Source organism: Macroventuria anomochaeta, assembly GCF_010093625.1.
Source record: "Macroventuria anomochaeta strain CBS 525.71 unplaced genomic scaffold BU25scaffold_7, whole genome shotgun sequence".
Lineage (NCBI taxonomy): Eukaryota > Fungi > Ascomycota > Dothideomycetes > Pleosporales > Didymellaceae > Macroventuria > Macroventuria anomochaeta.
This window is the reverse complement of record NW_022985368.1, coordinates 491,769-508,736: the sequence shown is the minus strand read 5'-3', so window position 1 is coordinate 508,736 and position 16,968 is coordinate 491,769. Positions and strand designations below refer to the sequence as shown.

General features: G+C 52.8%; 7 protein-coding genes across 7 annotated transcripts; 5 read left to right on the top strand and 2 right to left on the bottom strand.

Moving 5' to 3' along the window:
* Positions 1–181: 181 nt before the first annotated feature.
* BU25DRAFT_257430 (acyltransferase-domain-containing protein) lies at positions 182–1,923 on the top strand. Its single transcript, XM_033701681.1, has 3 exons — positions 182–507; positions 574–817; positions 868–1,923. The coding sequence occupies exons 1-3, from the start codon at positions 302–304 to the stop codon at positions 1,717–1,719; spliced, it is 1,302 nt and encodes a 433-aa protein (XP_033564599.1). The 5' UTR covers positions 182–301; the 3' UTR covers positions 1,720–1,923.
* Positions 1,924–2,126: 203 nt separating this feature from the next.
* Positions 2,127–3,698, bottom strand: BU25DRAFT_335289 (MFS general substrate transporter; the record flags this gene model as incomplete). The annotated part of the gene is made up of 2 exons (XM_033702582.1): positions 2,127–2,960; positions 3,018–3,698. The coding sequence occupies 2 exons, from the start codon at positions 3,696–3,698 to the stop codon at positions 2,127–2,129; spliced, it is 1,515 nt and encodes a 504-aa protein (XP_033564598.1).
* Positions 3,699–4,048: 350 nt separating this feature from the next.
* Positions 4,049–5,723, top strand: BU25DRAFT_257406 (peptidase M24). The gene is made up of 2 exons (XM_033701680.1): positions 4,049–4,191; positions 4,237–5,723. Exons 1-2 carry the CDS (start codon positions 4,084–4,086, stop codon positions 5,545–5,547), a joined length of 1,419 nt encoding a protein of 472 aa, XP_033564597.1. The 5' UTR covers positions 4,049–4,083; the 3' UTR covers positions 5,548–5,723.
* A 1,418-nt stretch (positions 5,724–7,141) lies between these two features.
* On the top strand, positions 7,142–7,819 carry BU25DRAFT_387585 (uncharacterized protein; the record flags this gene model as incomplete). The annotated part of the gene is made up of 2 exons (XM_033704441.1): positions 7,142–7,318; positions 7,364–7,819. The coding sequence occupies exons 1-2, from the start codon at positions 7,190–7,192 to the stop codon at positions 7,817–7,819; spliced, it is 585 nt and encodes a 194-aa protein (XP_033564596.1). The 5' UTR covers positions 7,142–7,189.
* A 371-nt stretch (positions 7,820–8,190) lies between these two features.
* Positions 8,191–8,730, top strand: BU25DRAFT_429431 (uncharacterized protein; the record flags this gene model as incomplete). Its single annotated transcript, XM_033708550.1, has 1 exon — positions 8,191–8,730. One exon carries the CDS (start codon positions 8,191–8,193, stop codon positions 8,728–8,730), a length of 540 nt encoding a protein of 179 aa, XP_033564595.1.
* A 56-nt stretch (positions 8,731–8,786) lies between these two features.
* BU25DRAFT_408350 (uncharacterized protein) lies at positions 8,787–10,356 on the bottom strand. Its single transcript, XM_033705795.1, has one exon. It carries the CDS (start codon positions 10,122–10,124, stop codon positions 8,847–8,849), a length of 1,278 nt encoding a protein of 425 aa, XP_033564594.1. The 5' UTR covers positions 10,125–10,356; the 3' UTR covers positions 8,787–8,846.
* Positions 10,357–15,360: 5,004 nt separating this feature from the next.
* BU25DRAFT_446628 (uncharacterized protein) lies at positions 15,361–16,865 on the top strand (the record flags this gene model as incomplete). The annotated part of the gene is made up of 2 exons (XM_033709500.1): positions 15,361–16,129; positions 16,438–16,865. The coding sequence occupies exons 1-2, from the start codon at positions 15,616–15,618 to the stop codon at positions 16,863–16,865; spliced, it is 942 nt and encodes a 313-aa protein (XP_033564593.1). The 5' UTR covers positions 15,361–15,615.
* Between the last annotated feature and the right edge of the window lie 103 nt (positions 16,866–16,968).

Sequence of the window (16,968 nt, the reverse complement as noted above, 5' to 3'; positions counted from 1 at the left end):
TTTCCTGCGGATGGAGGCCAGACGGACACCGCGAGGCGGCCTGACAGCTTCACTGCCCATGCGCTTTCGGCTAGGAGCTATACACAGCCCCGAGCCTACATGATTACTGCCACCGTTTGCTGCTGCTGCTGCTGCTGCTGCTGCTCCTGCTGCTCCACCGCTCCGGGCACACCGTCATCCTCCTCCGGTCCACACAAAGCCCGTCCGCTGCGCTCTAGTACCTGCGCAGGCGCGCATCCGTCTACTCCGCACCCCCCGTGCACCTCTGCTATCCTCGCATCACCGTAGAGAAGCAGCCAGTATGGACACGACACCAGCAGACGCGGGGCTGAAGCAGCGGCATCCGCCTGCATCCGTACCGCCACAAGAGAAGCAGACAAACGGGCGACCCAAGCTGTCTGCACGAACGCCGTCAAATCACCCAGGCGGAAGGGTCAAGCATGGCGCCTTCATGCAGTTCCTGCGCATGTGTGCCTTCGCCGCCTACTTCAATGGAAGCATCGTGGCGTATGTCCACTCGGCTTGCTGTCGGCTCTATATAAAATAAAAAAAAGTCGCTGACGCGCCTTCCAGCATATTCGTGACACAGGCTATCGGCGCGCCGTTGTACTACTACAGCAAAGACGTCTTCTACGCTTGGATGGCCATGACCAAGCAGCACTTTGGCATCGTCGTCACGACCATGACATACTGGTGGGCGCCCGTCAAGATGAGAATCAGCGGGGACGCGAGCGTCCGCGGACAACTCCGCAGAACAGAAGACGGGCGCATAGAATGCGACTTCCCCGAGCGCATGGTCTTGATCTCCAACCACCAGGCTCGCCTACCCCATCCCCTTTTCACTGCCCCGCTTGCTGACCCTAGCAGATCTACACAGACTGGGTCTACCTCTGGTGGATAGCCTACACCTCCTCCATGCACGGCCACCTCTACATCATCCTCAAAGAATCCATAAAATACATCCCCATCCTCGGCACCGGCATGATGTTCTACGGCTTCATCTTCCTGTCCCGAAAATGGGCCACCGACAAGCAGCGTTTCCAATACCGGCTCAAGAAACTCAGCACGCGCCAGGAAGCCGCCGTCACCGACGCGAACCCCAGAGGCCTGAATCCAATGTGGCTGCTTATCTTCCCCGAAGGCACAAATCTGTCTAGCAACGGGCGCATCGCAAGCAAGAAATGGGCGGACAAGAACGACATCCCAGATCTGCGACACGCGCTTCTACCTCGTTCGACGGGCCTGAGCTACTGTCTCCAGGAGCTGAGAGATACAGTGGACTACATGTACGACTGCACGCTCGCCTACGAGGGCGTGCCTGTCGGCCAGTACGGACAGGACCTGTTCTCCCTCCGGGGCTCGTACTTCCAAGGCCGGCCCCCGAAGAGCGTAAACATGCACTGGCGCCGTTTCGCCACCAAGGACATCCCGCTCGGCGACGAAAAGGTGTTTGGCGACTGGTTGCTCGAGAGGTGGCGCGAGAAAGACGAGCTGCTGCAGTATTATATTGAGAACAATAAATTCCCGGCTGACGACGGTGTGAGCGCAGACGAGCATGGGAATGAGGTAAGGGGTGCCGGCTGGATTGAGACGGAGGTCAGGCCTGCAAAGTGGTTTGAGTGGGTGCAGGTTTACGTTCCGACGGCGGCGGTGGGGCTGTTGTTGAATGTGGTGTTGAAGATGGTTGGGATGGTGCTGAGGGTGCTGCACCTTAGGTGAGACGGCCGTGAGCGGTAAGATGTGAGCTTTGAATACAGTATCGCAACGCTTGGATAGTAGTAGAGGGGTAGAGGAGAAGGAACGTTTATGTAGATAGACGATGTTGCATTACTGGCCACTGGTTTTGCGGGACGTAGATGGCTTGATACCCTGTTCATTCTCCTCTCTCCATGAGTTGAGTTGCCTGCAATGACTGTCCTCGCTCTCTGGGCTTGATTGGTTCCCCACATTCCATGTCTTCAGCGTTTTTCGGACGAGGGTAGATATGGTGCGTTGGCCAAGACTCGAGTAGGCTCACGATGTGGCTGCACCTGACTCACTGTCGCTTGGGGATGGATTCGAGGGCGCATAGGGACCATCCGGGCTCATCACAGCTCTCAACCTCTCATCACACAAAACTAACCTACTCAATCAACCGTCTTGTCCCTCACGGCGTCGAAGACAACTTTCTTCGGATCCTTTGCCTTATCATCACCCCACTGGATCTCATACCCAGCATCTTGCAGATACACTTTCCAGTTCTCATCTTCCTCGACCAGGTTCGGCGGGCGCGCGGGGATGAAGAACCACGCAACCAGCATACCCAGCACCGCGAATCCAGAGCCAACGAGAAACACCGCCTGGTTTCCTCGCACCGTATCGTCTCCGTAGGATGCAAGGATGGGCTTGAACACGCTTGTTCCGATGGCGGCACCGGCTTTGCTGACTGCTGCGCAGAGACCCAGCATCTGTCCGCGGATCGAGGTTGGGAAGAATTCCGATGAGGTAGCTACAATGGTAGCTCCAGGTCCGATTTCGCCGAGTGTGAGGAAGAGACCGTACAGTACGATGAAGAGCGCGGTGCGTTTCTGGATGTACTCTAGACACCCGCCGATGATGAAACCGAGACAAGCCTGCAAACCAAATCCCAGCGCCATTGTCTTCCTCCGGCCAATCTTGTCAGACAGATACCCGCCGATGAAACCGCCGGGGAGGTAGAAACAGTTTATTAGTGTGCCCCAGCCGTAAGATTTAACCAGGCTGTCATCGGCGTTGACAGATGCGGAGATCGTGGAGCTGAAGAGGCCGAAGGGGTAAGCGATGTAGTTGTATATGAACCAGGCGGCTGCTGCGCCGAGGAGCGGGCGCCAGTACCGTTTTATGGCGAGGTGGTAGGGCAGGATTGTGTTCCGGGCTGAGCTTCGGCGCTCGGCAGAAGACATAGCCATGCGCCAGCGGAACCAGAAGATGGAGATCGGCGGCTGCAACATGTTAGGAGCGCATGGTTAGGTGGAGATGTGGAAGAAGTGGGGACGTACGATGATACCGAGAGCGAATGCGATACGCCAAATCTTCTCATAGTGAGCTTCACGCTCGTGAAAGCATAGCAGCAGGAGCAGTGGGACGAGGCCGGAGAAAACAAAACCTAGGGATGCTGAGATACTTCCTACCATAGCGAAGATGAATCCTCGGTGTTTGCGAGCTCGGGGAGAGTCGTCTGTGGATTCTGCAGTACCAGCACCTGAGACCGGATACTCACCGCCAGCGCCAAAACCGGCGATCCCACGAGCGACAGTGAGCATCCAGAAGAGGCCTTTGTCGCTGGTTCCGTGTGATACGGCGGTCATGATGATACCGATGGAGAGAAAAAGTGTGGTCAAGACGGCGCCGGATTTGCGGCCTAGACGGTCACTGATGAATCCGAATGCTATCATACCCAGGATGAGACCGATGATGAAGGCGTTGGTCAGCTGGGATTGAGTCGCGACACTCAGCGTGTCCGGATACAGTACTGCAAAGAGTAGGAGCAGTTGTCCCATCAGAGCGCTGTTGTAGGCATCGCTTCCAATGGCCAAACCGGAGAAGAGCACCATGAAGAAGATGGACCTTTTCGAGTACAAGATGGGCGCATGGCCTTCTTCGAACTCGAGGTCAGCCGTGGGTGTGGCATGAGTCGTGACATTTTCGCCCTTGTCTTTTGTATCAACCTTGGTCTCCATCTCTTTCGCTGGCGAAGCTATCGAGTCCATGGTGTCGTTCCTGACTTGCGTGACCTCCATTGTCACAACCGAGCTGGCGTGTGAGCGATGCGTGAGGGGCCATCATGCCTGTCGGCAATCTGTGCTGTCTTTTGTACAGCCGATTTTTCGGAGAATATCTTCCTTATCGTGGTTGTAACGGCAGACGGTAGAGCTTCGGAAGGAACATCAATAACCGAAGGCGAATGATAGATGGAGGAGTAAGAGTGGGGGTGGGTTTTCTATGGGGTGCATTAACGACGTTACAGGGCACTAGTGAGGTCTGGGAAGGTGCATCCGACCATCTGTCAACTCTCAACGTCAGCGGATCGCATCCTCCAGTCTTGAAACACCAACATTTCTCGCCATGAAAGAGACGTTGCTACCCTATCATGCGCCGGGACCCCAAGCGAGGGTCAATACAGTTGCGCGATGGGTGTTCTGCATTGCTGCAGTGACATTGCTATTTACCTGGGTTCGTCTGATCCTTGTTCATTCGATGATCTAGCTGATGGCGCAGAACTATGCCGCGTACAATGATCATCCAACACCCCTCATAAGATCAAAGAAAGACGAGTTTAAGAAGTGTTCCGTTGACACATACCGTGCCACCGGCCTCAAGTTCCTTGACACTGCCGAAAGACCGCCTGTCGAAGAGTATGTCCTACGAAGGAACAACCTTGCCAAAGCTCTTGCAGTAGAGGAGATCGATGCATTCGTGGTCGAGCCTGGGTATACATTCAGCTACTACGCAAACGTTACACAGCCTCAATGGGAAGTTTGGGAACCAGAAGAGCGTCCATTTGTCATGGTCATCCGACCTGAGAAATTGTCAGATGGCAGTGTCGTCGCAAACACTTCTTTCCTCGTTCCACACTTTGAGGAGACACGTGCTAGGTTGTTGAACATGCCTTTCGAGGAAGACATCCACGCCGTCACGTATGAAGAGCATTGGAACTACTACACTACCTTGTACGAGTCGGAGATCTGGGGGGAGACGCTGGCGCCGAAACTGATGGTCGATGAAGAGATGCGTGACTTCATTCAGCGTGGCTTCGCAACCAATGGCTTTACTGTTGTTGGCTTGAGCGGCGAGGTCGAGGCTGTTCGCCAGATCAAGACAGATCGTGAACTTGGCATACTGAGAGCTGTCAATACTGGCACTGTCGAAGCCATACGAGCCATGCGCCAATGTCTCTACGTAGGTGTTACCGAAAACGAGGTGGCGGAGGTACTCGATGACACGATGAGGGCAGCGGGTATGGACCCGTTCTTCGACATTGTAGAGTTTGGCAAGAGCGCTGCGTTACCACACGGTGGTTATGATGGCAGCAGAAAGCTCGAACCGGGTATGTTCGTGCTTATCGACGTTGGTTCACATCTGTATGGGTACAGCAGCGATGTGTGTCGTACGTTCTACCCGTCGTTTGTGCCGAATCCACCACCTTCGAAGTACAACGTCACTGAGCAGTTGCGCGTCTGGCAAGTCGTACTTGATGCTCAGGATGCAGCTGTCAAGGCTATGGTGCCGGATGGGACTGCCGCGGCGGTAGACATAGCTGCTCGAGAGGTTATTGCAGGCGCAGGCTACGAAAAGGAGTTCACTCACCGTCTCGGCCACGGCATTGGCATCAAGGCTCACGAGAGTCCGTACCTCAACAAAGGTAATTTTGGGGCGACACTGCGCCCTGGCATGGTCTTCACAGCCGAGCCAGGTGTGTATGTGCTGAACGACTTCGGAGTCCGTCACGAGGATATCTTGGTAGTGAAAGAGGATGGCGAGGCGGAGAACATCAGTGGAGGGTTTGCAAAAAGCCCGTGGGAACCTTGAGCAATTGAACGGGCGATCATCTGGACACATGTGCAGCAAACAGCTTCACTTACATAGCAGGCGCCCGCGCTCTCATTGAGTCCGCCCCTCGACCGTTCGCTACGGGGGACCCGCATTAGTCGCGCAGTTCTCGATATATAAGCCTGCTTCACCTCCACTACGCACTCTCACAACTGCAATTTCCACCTTGTGTCAATTGCAAAGCTTCACGACAGTCGCTCGCTAAAACAACCCCACGCCATCAGCCCGTCAAGATTGCAAACTCCGCTACCTGTTCACCGCGACGATCGTATTCTTTACAAGGAATTACTAAACACGCACTGGCAGGGCAAGGCGACTGTTGAGGTCTAGATGCTTTCGGACTTTGTAAACACCGTTGGCAACGTCACCGGCTCCGCCCCATGCGACACTATCCACAAAAAATTTACCGCTGATTGTCCTGACATGATCGGTCGCAACAACAACAAGAAGTGTTGGGGCGACTGGCACTCCTTCCCGATCAAGTACAGAAAAGATGGCGGAGATACTGCTGGTAACAATTTTGCGAGCACCAATCGCATCTTGAGTTGCATATACGTGTGCTGACCACTTGCACGTTTCAGAGAGCTAAAACCAGACTCATGTGGAAAGCTCACGTTTCGAAAACAAGCCAGTCCATGACTTGCTGATTGGGTCTATCGCCGGCGCGTATGAGGCCATGACCCAGCTAACCCGAAATTGCTTCCGCGCCAAGGACACCTCTGCCGGCTATCGCTATTGCAACATTGCCATGAAAGCTGGCGCAAGCATGGTGATATGTATTGCAGGGTGCGGTGCTCTGGAGGTTATCGTGAGGATCAGCGGGAAAGCAAGGTGAACGTCGATGAGATCCTCAGGAACGTCATTAACCACGATGGATAACGAGCTGGTCTACTTACCGACTTTACATTGTGGACATTGTTGGGATTGGAGTAGCTCCGAGGCACAAAGCATTGGACAAACGACAATGAGGGAAAGCCCTCGACAACGAACAGTGGAGGACTCGCGCAGTCTTGATCTAAGTCAGGGAGGTCAAACAAAGAAAGGATCGAGGGCTCTCAATGGGCTTTGCGCTATGATACCCACATTTTCAACGGTCAATGAGTCTGGAATGAAACTTACTCGCCTTACTTTTTTTGTCATAACGAGCTTAAGTTGACGCAGCTCGCTGTAAGATCAGAGCCTCAGTGTTTCGATCAGCCAAAGTTTCAACACCTCAGACTTGACTTCGATTAACACACTAAACATCTCACTTACCACATGCTCAAGATAGTCCGCCGCGTCGGGCTTGGGTCTCCCGATGCACCTTCCATACCAGGGATGCAAGTCGTAGACTGGCGCATCGTAGAGTTCAAATCGTCCAAAGCGATCGTTGCACTCGCTCACAAGGACTCAATGCTTTACATACGAGGATCAGTCACCGGCAAACACCAGTCTGCTAACAGAGCCCTCCTCCGTGACAGATCTTGAGACCGAGATACCAATAGACAGCATCGATCTCACGAACATCTATCCCAGCTACACCGCTCAATTCGCACGGTACTGTGAGTAAAGCCGCAGCCTAATTCAAAAGGATGTGTACATCAAACGCACCCAGATTCTTGATCTCGTCGCTGCAAAAGGCATGTCTGTCATACAGACTGCGCGTGCGAGCCAAATCACAGCGCACGAGGCAAGCATTTGCGATCGACTGGGCTCACAGCCGCACCCAAACATAGCCGAATACTTAGGCGTGCAGGTAAGTGACAAACTCGTGTTTGACTACCGAGGAACCAAAATCCAGGTACCGCTGGCGCAGAACTGTGCAGTAGGCCTCGTGTTCAAGAGGTATGACTGTACGCTCCGTGAGCTAGTCACCCGACGCCAGAAGTTCGATATGAGGCTATGTCTCCAATTCGTGTTTGTAGCTATCCAGTACCTCCATAAGCTCGGTATCGTGTATGGCGATCTCAAGCCGCACAATATCTTCGTCAAGCGTGGTGCTAAAGACCACTCTGTCATTGAAGACTTTGATAGTGCTCATGACACGGGCAGTGTGATCACACTGAAAACTGGAGATCCTCGTTGGAGCAGACGCAAGAGGGTTGGAGAGGACGTCGCGGAGGAAGATGATGACTGGTCTAGGTTTCGAAAGCTGACAGAGTGGTTGGTGGGAGAGAGGGGTGGGGAAACTGGGGGACTACAAGGGTATTGGGAAGACTCGGAAGACATAATAATCCTCAACACTAGAAATCGAGTCATGGAATATCTCTAAGATGAAGTATCATGTCATTGCACAAAGTATAGATGCGAAAGCGACGAGGCGGACAATGAAACAGATCAATACGAAAAGAGCAATGGCGCCTCGCTTCCACTTGCCCCTCTTCCTCAAAACTCTAGCGACGGGACTATCCGCCCGCTCCACCTTCATCTCCAGCATGCATAACTCGACGCTACCGGTGCATGCGCTTTCTTGGGAGTTTGCTCCTTTTCGCCGTGCCACATGGCAATGCCACATGTCAATCTTTTCCCTAAACCTCACCCAGGAGCCCTTCTATGAATCTATACCCCATTTCCCTGCTCCATAGCTGCAATAACGACCACCCACCATCCTATAAAACACACGACTCGCTCGACACGCACACGATGCTCGACACGTTTCCGAAGCCCACACGCAACATCGCTGATCTTGCACGCGAAGAGAAATCATTTACCTTCGCACATTTCACCTGCGAACATGCATGGGTTATCGGCAATATTCTACGCAACACGCTGCGATCGGCCGATACTCCGGCTCTCATACACATTTCCTTCGCAAGCCAGACGCTATTCCACTCGCCGAGCCTGCCAGGCATGATGCCTGACCACGAGACCTGGGTGCAGCGGAAGCGCAACACGGTGCTGCGCTGGGGACACTCGACGTGGTATATGAGCTGCCAGTTCGATGAGGATTACAAACGCTTTGCTGAGCATCATGCTATGAGTGGTGATGAGTGGGCGAAGTACACGATTGAAGGAGGTGGATATCCAGTCTTTGTGAAGGGCGTGGAAGGCTGCGTTGGCGCTATTGTCATTGTGGGGCTGCAGGGTGAACAGGCGCACAGCGTCATTGTGAAAGCGGTGGAGGAGTACAAGGTGCTGAGAGAGGGATCAAAGAGCCCTATGCGCAGTCTGACTGTTAAGTGACTAGATGGTCTGGGAAAAGGGACTGGACTTGGTATAAATTTGGAAGGGCTAGATTTGGGTCCAATGCACAAAAGGGCAAAGAGTTGAAATTGCTAACTACAGGCTGGACCTGAGTTCTACAGCACAGATGGTGGAGGATTTGAGCTGCTATCTACGGGCCGGAAGCCGAATCGCCCATCAATTGCGTCGAAGGCTATTGAATAGCCCCAGAGGAGGTTACGTCCTGTGTTGACGAATGGTGGCCGCAGCGACGCTTCTGGAAAGACGTAGCTTGGCTCGATTGATGACCCTGCACCAACTATGAAGGCGAACGACATGGCAGGCTTCTCTAACGACGGGAAACCCACATCGACTTTTGTGCCAGGCTTGACCCGTTTCACCATCTTCGCTGTGCCGTTCGGATTCGGATTGCGAATGACGATCTGCGGTATCGTAAAGCCTTCCTCAGCTCGAATATACATCTGCACGATGCCGGTATCGACAAGCCCAGGCCCACAGTGTCTCCCGTTGCCGTCAATACTGAAGCACATCTTTACCATGGCCCAATCTCTTGGATCTTCATCGTGCGTCAAGCCTGGCTCAAGACTCGTAAATGCGAAGCCTTGGACGACTGCTTGCGTCAAGCCGAGATGCACACCCTGCGCAGAGATCTCGTATCCGAGTCGCATAGACTTGGGCGATACTACTCGCCCATTGATCGACTCCACATTCAAGAATGCGTTCACCTTGGGCGAAGCATACGGCATCCCGTCCTTTGGCCCATTTCTACCAAAGCCGACGCCCATATACGTTATCTTCGACGTGTCTCGCACAACGGCCTCTTCACCATTCGGACCTCGAGGGCATTCAAATCGACCTGCCGGCGTGCTTGGATCATACCACGGACACGTCCAGCTCTTGTCGACCAGAAGGACCGGTATCTTTGCAATAGCATTCGAACCACCTTCTCCATGGAACTTGATCGGTAGCTCCACAAGACGTCCCTCGTACAAAATCTTACTGCTAGTGAAGAAATGGTGTGCGGGCGTTCCTATGGTCTTGTCGATGTTGGGTAGAATGGACGCACCAACTAGGGTCATTGTGCTTCCGGTATCAATTGGCATCTCGATCTCCACATCTTCGATGGTCGTTTGGATTTGCGGTACATGTTTTGGGCTGAACTTGTAGATATATGGCAGGAAGATGGATTCGGTGTATTGTGATAGATCGGTGTCCGCAGAGGTCATGCTACCTGATGTTGAGAAGACCATGTAGGTTGCAACGATACACGATGCAATGAGAATGCGATGAAAGAGTGTTGAACTCCTCCAGATCTGTTGATGTGGTGTTGAAGATGGCGACGAGGCTGCGGCTTCGGCTAGCAGCAGCGACGCTTTATAGTCCTCGGGTTTCATGGCTGTCTATAGTCATGAGGCTTGCAGTTCCCCGCAGTGTATTGATCAACTGCCGTCAGACACGTCAAGAGTGCATCTGAGACTTGACGTGTGTTGGTTGGACGGGCCGTCTATTGCCGCGTGCATTGGAGAAAGAGCGGTGGTGTTGACTCTACGTCACCCCTGCCTTTGGTGTGCTGGCCGCGGCAGGAACATTGAACCCTTGATTGAGCTCAGCCTTCTAGACACTGAGATGAACGACCTCGCACAGGCATCAATCTTCCATTGACCCTTTTCACAACTGCCGGCAAGCCGATGACATCCCTGCTAATACCCAGCCACACAACTGTAGGTCATCGCCAGCACGTGATGATGCACGATGAGCAGGGCTATGGAAGCTTGGCTCTTCCGCGTGCGCTCACTGGCGCCTGTGCAACAATGTTCAGGCGTGATCGAGTCTTACTCATAATTTGAAGAAGAGGAAATCGACAGCCGACGAACCCTTGCGCAATATGGACGATACGATTCATTGAGGGTGAGGCGCCGTCCCATCCCATCGCGACTCAAACGACGCACCGCAGCACCAGCGCGCTCGCCCTCGGCACTCAGACGACCGTACTCTTTAGCGGCCATGGGTCGCTCGCCCTCTCGATCCAGTGATGGCGGCGGGTCCGTTCGCGTCGAACCTCTCCTTCTCAATGCGATTGAAAAGAAGCGACATGGAGAGGTCATTGCCATCATTGAAGAGACCAAAGCCAAAGCGCAACCTATCGAGCACCTGCTGCGTATTGGGTTAATGCGTGCTGTCGAACAAACGAACGTCGAAATCACCGAATACTTGCTGGAGAGTGGAGCGAAGCCGGATGGCGCGCCTGGAAGCAGGTTGTCGCCTGTACTGAAGGCAGTCGAAAGGAACCACCCAAAGCTTGTGCAGCTGCTGCTCAGGTTCGGCGGAAATGTGGATGCACAAGATAAACAAGGTCGTACCGCGCTTATGACTGCTGCATGGAAGAACAATTTCCATGTCATGGACGTGCTGCTCAAAGGTGGCGCAGATGTGAACAAGAAGGATAACAGCGGACGACACGTTTTACACAAACTGGCGGCAGACAAGGATTGTAATTGGGGATCGAATGTGATCGAGTTACTGCTGCGCCAGAACATTGCCCTTGACGGGCCGCTTGGGCAAGATGAGAGCAAGAGAACCCCCCTTCATTGGGCGGCGAGCACGGGCAAACGCGAACTCTGCGAGATGCTGTTGGAACGCTCAAAGCTGCCAAGATCGAATGTGAACGCGGAAGAGGGAAGAGGGAAGGCACCTATCCACCTTGCGATTGCGCATGGGCGAGATGACATCGTCGAGACGCTTCTTGCACACGGCGCAGATGTAATGGCAAAGAGTGACGGAAGCTGGACGCCGTTACATAATGCGTGCGAACAAGGAACGGTTAGAGTCATCAGGATTCTGCTGGGTGCCGGAGCAGATATCAATGCCCGTCTGCTGAACGGTATGACACCATTACATGTTGCCGCGCAAGCTGGACACCTCGAGGTCGTTCAATGCCTTTTGGAACGAAAAGATATCAAGCGCACTGCGAGGGATTCATTCGGTATAACGCCATTCCTGCGAGCTGCACAGAACAAGAGGCGGGATATCGTAAATCTATTAGCCCCTTCAAACAACGTAGAGACACTCGGCGAAGACGCTCTCGGTGCTTGCAATGGATTTGATGTCACGATTGTCGACTTTGGAAACTTTCACAATGACAACAAAGTCACAAGACGGACAGTGTACGAGGTTCTCTACGGTCGCGATGCTATCAACCCAAGGAAGCCGGCCGTTACGATCCTGCCGAAAGAATCCAAGGCTACGAATTTCCGATGGATACATCTTCCCGCAAATAATATGGCTTGGGTCGAAGCGCTGCTGACGAAGGCATTCATTGAGGAAGGCGCGAATGACCATGAAGGCTTCAGGGCACTGGAGAGATCGTTCACGCACCAACATCGCGGTCAACAAGTACATTCGCACTTTATGCGGCCACTTTGTCAAAGCACACCACGAGCGCCCAGACAGTATGACGAGTCTGACCTATCTGATGGTGCAGAACACGGGCCGCCGCAGATTGTTGTCAACAACGGTCTGGGTCTCAGCATTGATTCCATAGCGGGCGCGCAAGAATCACCGTTACCTCAATTTCCGCGAGCACCAGTACGAACAGGCACTGTCAGCACCGACCAGACCGATTGGACTACTGGATCAGGTACCCCCACTGGAAAGGAAGCAAAAGGCAAGCAAAAGGACAAGGCAAACAAGTTGCAGAAGTGGAGAGGATCCAAACAGGCTGGTGGACGATCTGGTGGTACAGAAACACCGACGAAACATATTGATCATCAACAGAGGCGAAAGCACAGCACGCCAATGACTGACAGTGGACGTCTTCGATCGCCAGGCAGCCCTGGGAGAAAAGACCCTACGGCTGTTGCCAAAGGCAACATCTTCACCTTCATGCCGTACCTGCACTTCGAGACAGATCGCAGGAGGCAGGAGATGCAAGATGCCATTGCGCGAGCGCAGTCGCTGAAAGAGCGTAGTAGGCACGATGCTCGAATCGCACCTCCGTCACTACGAGGGGCCTCAACGTACGACGAAATGCTGCTACGTGCTCATCTGACATCCTCACAAGTCTCACTCCACGTTCGTCGAACTTTGGACCAGTTCTTCTACCACAACATCGACACCCAGTCACGAGACAGAGATCAGGTCGTATACAGATATCAGTGCAAGTCATCCCGTAATGATCATGTTGATCCCAAGGTCTTCATGGTGGATCAACTGTGGATGTGGGTATTGGGCAAGGACCTAATCGTGACTGCCTTCCCCCAAAGATGGCAGCAACCACGAAATGACCCGTTGAACGTTCTTGACGGTATCATCGAAAGACTCAACAGCAAGACTCAGGAACCAGTACGCAATGTGTATGATTTAGCTACGATTATCACAGAACGCTGTAGCGGCGTCTTTGACAGGCATCGCGTGGGTGACGAAGAATATCAGTTTCTGGACATGTTCGAGAGTAGCATCGGTGATGCTACGGAAATGGAAACAATGTTATTCAAAGAATTCAACACCGCCTCAGCTCAGGCCTCAGCCTGGCTGCAACACCACAGACGAGCAAATCGATTCTCACGACACCTCGAAGCAGAAGGCAGGCACCGGGAGCATCAAAATCGCCGTCACATGCCACACCACTCTCATACACACGCACTCACTGACCCACCGATCAAAGAAGAGCATTTCGGTTACGACGATGACTCCTCGCTGGCTCACGCTCCCCTCTTTGTCGATAAACTTCTCGACATTGGCGCTGAGACGGATCTCCTAGCTGAGACGAAGGACATCCGCGACGAGCTCAACATGATTGCTAAGGTTCTTGAAGATCAACGCTCGGTGATCCCAGACCTCGAAGTTGCCATCACTGATATCTACAAGGAGGAGCGCAAGCCACAACAGGACTTGAAAAAACATTTCAAGGACCAGCTGAAGACGATTGACACCCACATGAAAGATCTGGAGCGAATGGACAAGCAAGCAGAACGCATCTACAAGTCTATCACTGATCTACTTGACCTAAAGCAGAAGCACGCCAACGCATTCGAGGCACGCTTCGCACGCGATCAGGCTGCTGGCACTGCACGGCAAAGCCAAACTATAATGGTAAGCAGAACGCATCTACCAGTCCATCACTGATCTGCTTGACCTGAAGCAGAAGCATGCTAACGCATTCAAGGTCTTCACGATTGTGACTATTATCTTCTTGCCTTTGAGTTTCATCGCTGCTCTGTTCACCATCAACATCGAGGAGTTCCCACACAAACCTGGCGGCGACGAGCCAAGTCTTCCTATGTCATACGTGTTCAAGTACATGTTCGGTATTGGTCTGGCCATCTCGATCCCTTTCATCGCAATTGCGCTCTCTTTCGATGCCATTGGCGACTTCTTCCGTGTAGTCAGGCGCAGATGGCGAGATGGCAAAGGAAACGCTAAACATGCACAGTTTGATGGGCATAGCACAGCAGTCGTCAATGACGAGAATATGGGCATCGAGTACGCAGTCGATATGCGTGCGCTTGATCAAGCGCTGAGTGCCGGACGTAGCAGCATGGTGCAGGCCAACGGGCGACGCAGCATCGGGAGCTATTTGGGAAACGGGTACGAGTATGGCAATGGGACGACGCTGCGCACCGCAGCGAGTCGCAGTACAGCTGGCAAAGACGCGGTGCATGTCACTACACATGGTAATGGTATGACTACTGTGGGTGGAAGGCTGAGTGCGGAGGTCCGGCCAAGTCCTGTCGAGAGGATTAGTACGGGCTTCCGCATGAGAGGCAGTACGGATATTGAACGTGGTTAAGCAGGAGTTGTCAAGCACCAAGCGGTTTTCTGGATCGTATTCGTTTCTTTAGCATAGCTAGATACCCCGCGTCTTTGAGCGCCAATGAATTCAATGTATGATGTTGTATGCCCAAGATTATTGCTTGCGTGTAGCCGTGAAGTTCGCGGCACCGCTCGGCTCCGAAGACGGTCGTTCCTCCTCTGCATCCTGCCAACTCAATCTCCACACATCATCACCAACTCATCAGGTGCAGTTACTGCACAACTCGGCCTGACATGTCGCGCAAAATGCATTTTAATGCATACACCGGTGTTCACCCTGCCAATCTCATTGATCCTTCACCGGGTGCTTCCACTGCTGATGCGCAACCCACGCCTGGAACACAGCGATACCTGACCCTAGGTCCCGATGATCACCATAATGAAGACACCGATCATCGTTGCCATGAGCATGCTTCTTTGAGACCCACTTTTCCTCTCAACCCACTTTTCAAGCGCTGTCACAGGTGTGGGATTTTGCAGTTCGTCGTAGATCTCGCCTGGCCGAGATCTACGACGAATGAATCGTGTTTAGCACCTCCAGCAGTAGTAGGGTTCGTGGAACAAGAGGGACGGAAGCATCATCTCTCGCCACCACCAGGAGGGTTTCCTTGATCGCTGAGGTGCAATCGAACATCCGGACCAACCCCCAAGCCTTCCGCATCCTGGTAGGAACGGCATCTTTCTGACCAGCAGAGCAGGCTGAGTTGGGCATCCAGGGCTGTGTACGATAAGTTGTATGCCTTGCACGGCCTACCGGTGGTCGTTCTTGCGCCTGGAGCCTAGATTTAAACATCATGCATCGATGCAAAAGTCGCAGCACCAGACCCAATATCGTTTGTACCATCCTCACTCCGAGCCCACCGATGGCGAACTTAAGCACTGGAAACGGCCAGCGCTCACGAAGGAGCCAACCGACCGGAGCTCAGTGTCTCATCAGATGCCAATGGTCATGCTCGCAGGCCTATGCGTCTTCAGGAGACCAGTCAGTCATGAAAGAAGGGGCCGATTTGAGCATGTCTAGAAACAGCTCTGTGAGCCGTTGGCCCAGATCGTTCGTGAAACAGCAGCACACGTATGATGGCTTCTATGAGGCTCGTGATACTTGGGAACACGGAAGACGCCAAACACCAAATCCTGGTACTGTGTCCCAAGAAAGCGGAAAGCGCTGTGAGAAGCTACTATGCAATAGATCTGGTCCAGTGGTTATGTCGACCAGGGAAGTTGGGATGCCTTGACTTCGAAGTTGTAGTTGTGGGCAATTCACCGACTCCTTCTACTGCGACCGATTCATTCCAGGTCTACTGCTACCAAAATTCTGCGAGGCATATGCGCAGCACACACGCTTGGGCGACGCGTATCAAAGTTCAGCAGCTTGGAACAGATCACTGTGCAGCAATGGGAGGCTTTGTACGGACCGTGACCAACTCCGCCGAAGACACCATTTACGGCCTGACTGTTGGTCACATCCATTCTAGTGGTGGTTCAGCTGACGAACACTCATGTCAAGAGAATTTGCTCAGCTCTACCTTCCGCTCGCCCAGGAACATCGACCCTGTCCAAATTGGCGCCACCTGGGAAAAGTTGCACAGTATATCGGCGACAGCGCCCTCGAAAAGCGCTCGAGATCGTGATTGGGCATTGATACATCTCAACAATATGTTTGTGCTTCCACAGCCGCTGAAACTGGACTCCTATATCTACGAAACTACTGTACCAAGCACACAAGGCCCAGTTTCGCTGAGTCACGATGAAACTATTGCTGGCGAGATATCCGAGGATCTGACATTCGCCTTACTTCCGTTTGGACAGAGATATGTTAGCTGAGCACCCTATCGCTTAGTGAAGACTATCATAGTTATACTGAACCTTACTGCGATTCCCACTAATGTCAAGCAGATACAGTGGCTGGCTGCTCTGGCACCTGGGTAACCAAAAGGATTCAACACCGATGTCAAGTGTTTGGTCATCTTGTTGCTAAAGATCTCCAAGGAGATCTTTGGGTGGTGCCCATGATCGATAATTTGGCGGACATTGGAAGAGAGCTCGACGCTAGTCAGGTTGAGATTCCATCTCCAAACCAAGTGATCGAACATTTCTCGAGACCCGCATCAGGTATACAAGAGGCACCCGCATCGACACAAGATTCAGAAAACATCTACTTCGACTTCGATGGGCATATCAACACCAATCTAAAGTTGGAAGACATTAAGACTAAAGATGAGCAATCACAAGTCGCCGCACCATCAAGCTCATCGAACAGAGCCGGCCAAAACGCTTCTCAGCCTAGTGGTTCATCTGGTAGGACTACTGAATATCGCTGGTAATGCTCTGTTTGTCACGCAGACAACTCTTACCGGTACAATGTCGCCTGTTATAATTGCGCCCACTGGAGAGATCCCTCCTGTACTATTTACGGGATATTAAATT

What these genes read in the sequence shown, in the direction of transcription:
- BU25DRAFT_408350 (XM_033705795.1), bottom strand. Translation starts at nt 10,124, where the DNA reads ATGAAACCCGAGGACTATAAAGCGTCGCTGCTGCTAGCCGAAGCCGCA.
- BU25DRAFT_257406 (XM_033701680.1), top strand. Translation starts at nt 4,084, where the DNA reads ATGAAAGAGACGTTGCTACCCTATCATGCGCCGGGACCCCAAGCGAGG. An exon ending in TGACATTGCTATTTACCTGG is followed by an intron (nt 4,192 to 4,236) that starts GTTCGTCTGATC and finishes CTGATGGCGCAG; the next exon opens with AACTATGCCGCGTACAATGA.
- BU25DRAFT_257430 (XM_033701681.1), top strand. Translation starts at nt 302, where the DNA reads ATGGACACGACACCAGCAGACGCGGGGCTGAAGCAGCGGCATCCGCCT. An exon ending in TTCAATGGAAGCATCGTGGC is followed by an intron (nt 508 to 573) that starts GTATGTCCACTC and finishes CGCGCCTTCCAG; the next exon opens with CATATTCGTGACACAGGCTA. An exon ending in TCTTGATCTCCAACCACCAG is followed by an intron (nt 818 to 867) that starts GCTCGCCTACCC and finishes TGACCCTAGCAG; the next exon opens with ATCTACACAGACTGGGTCTA.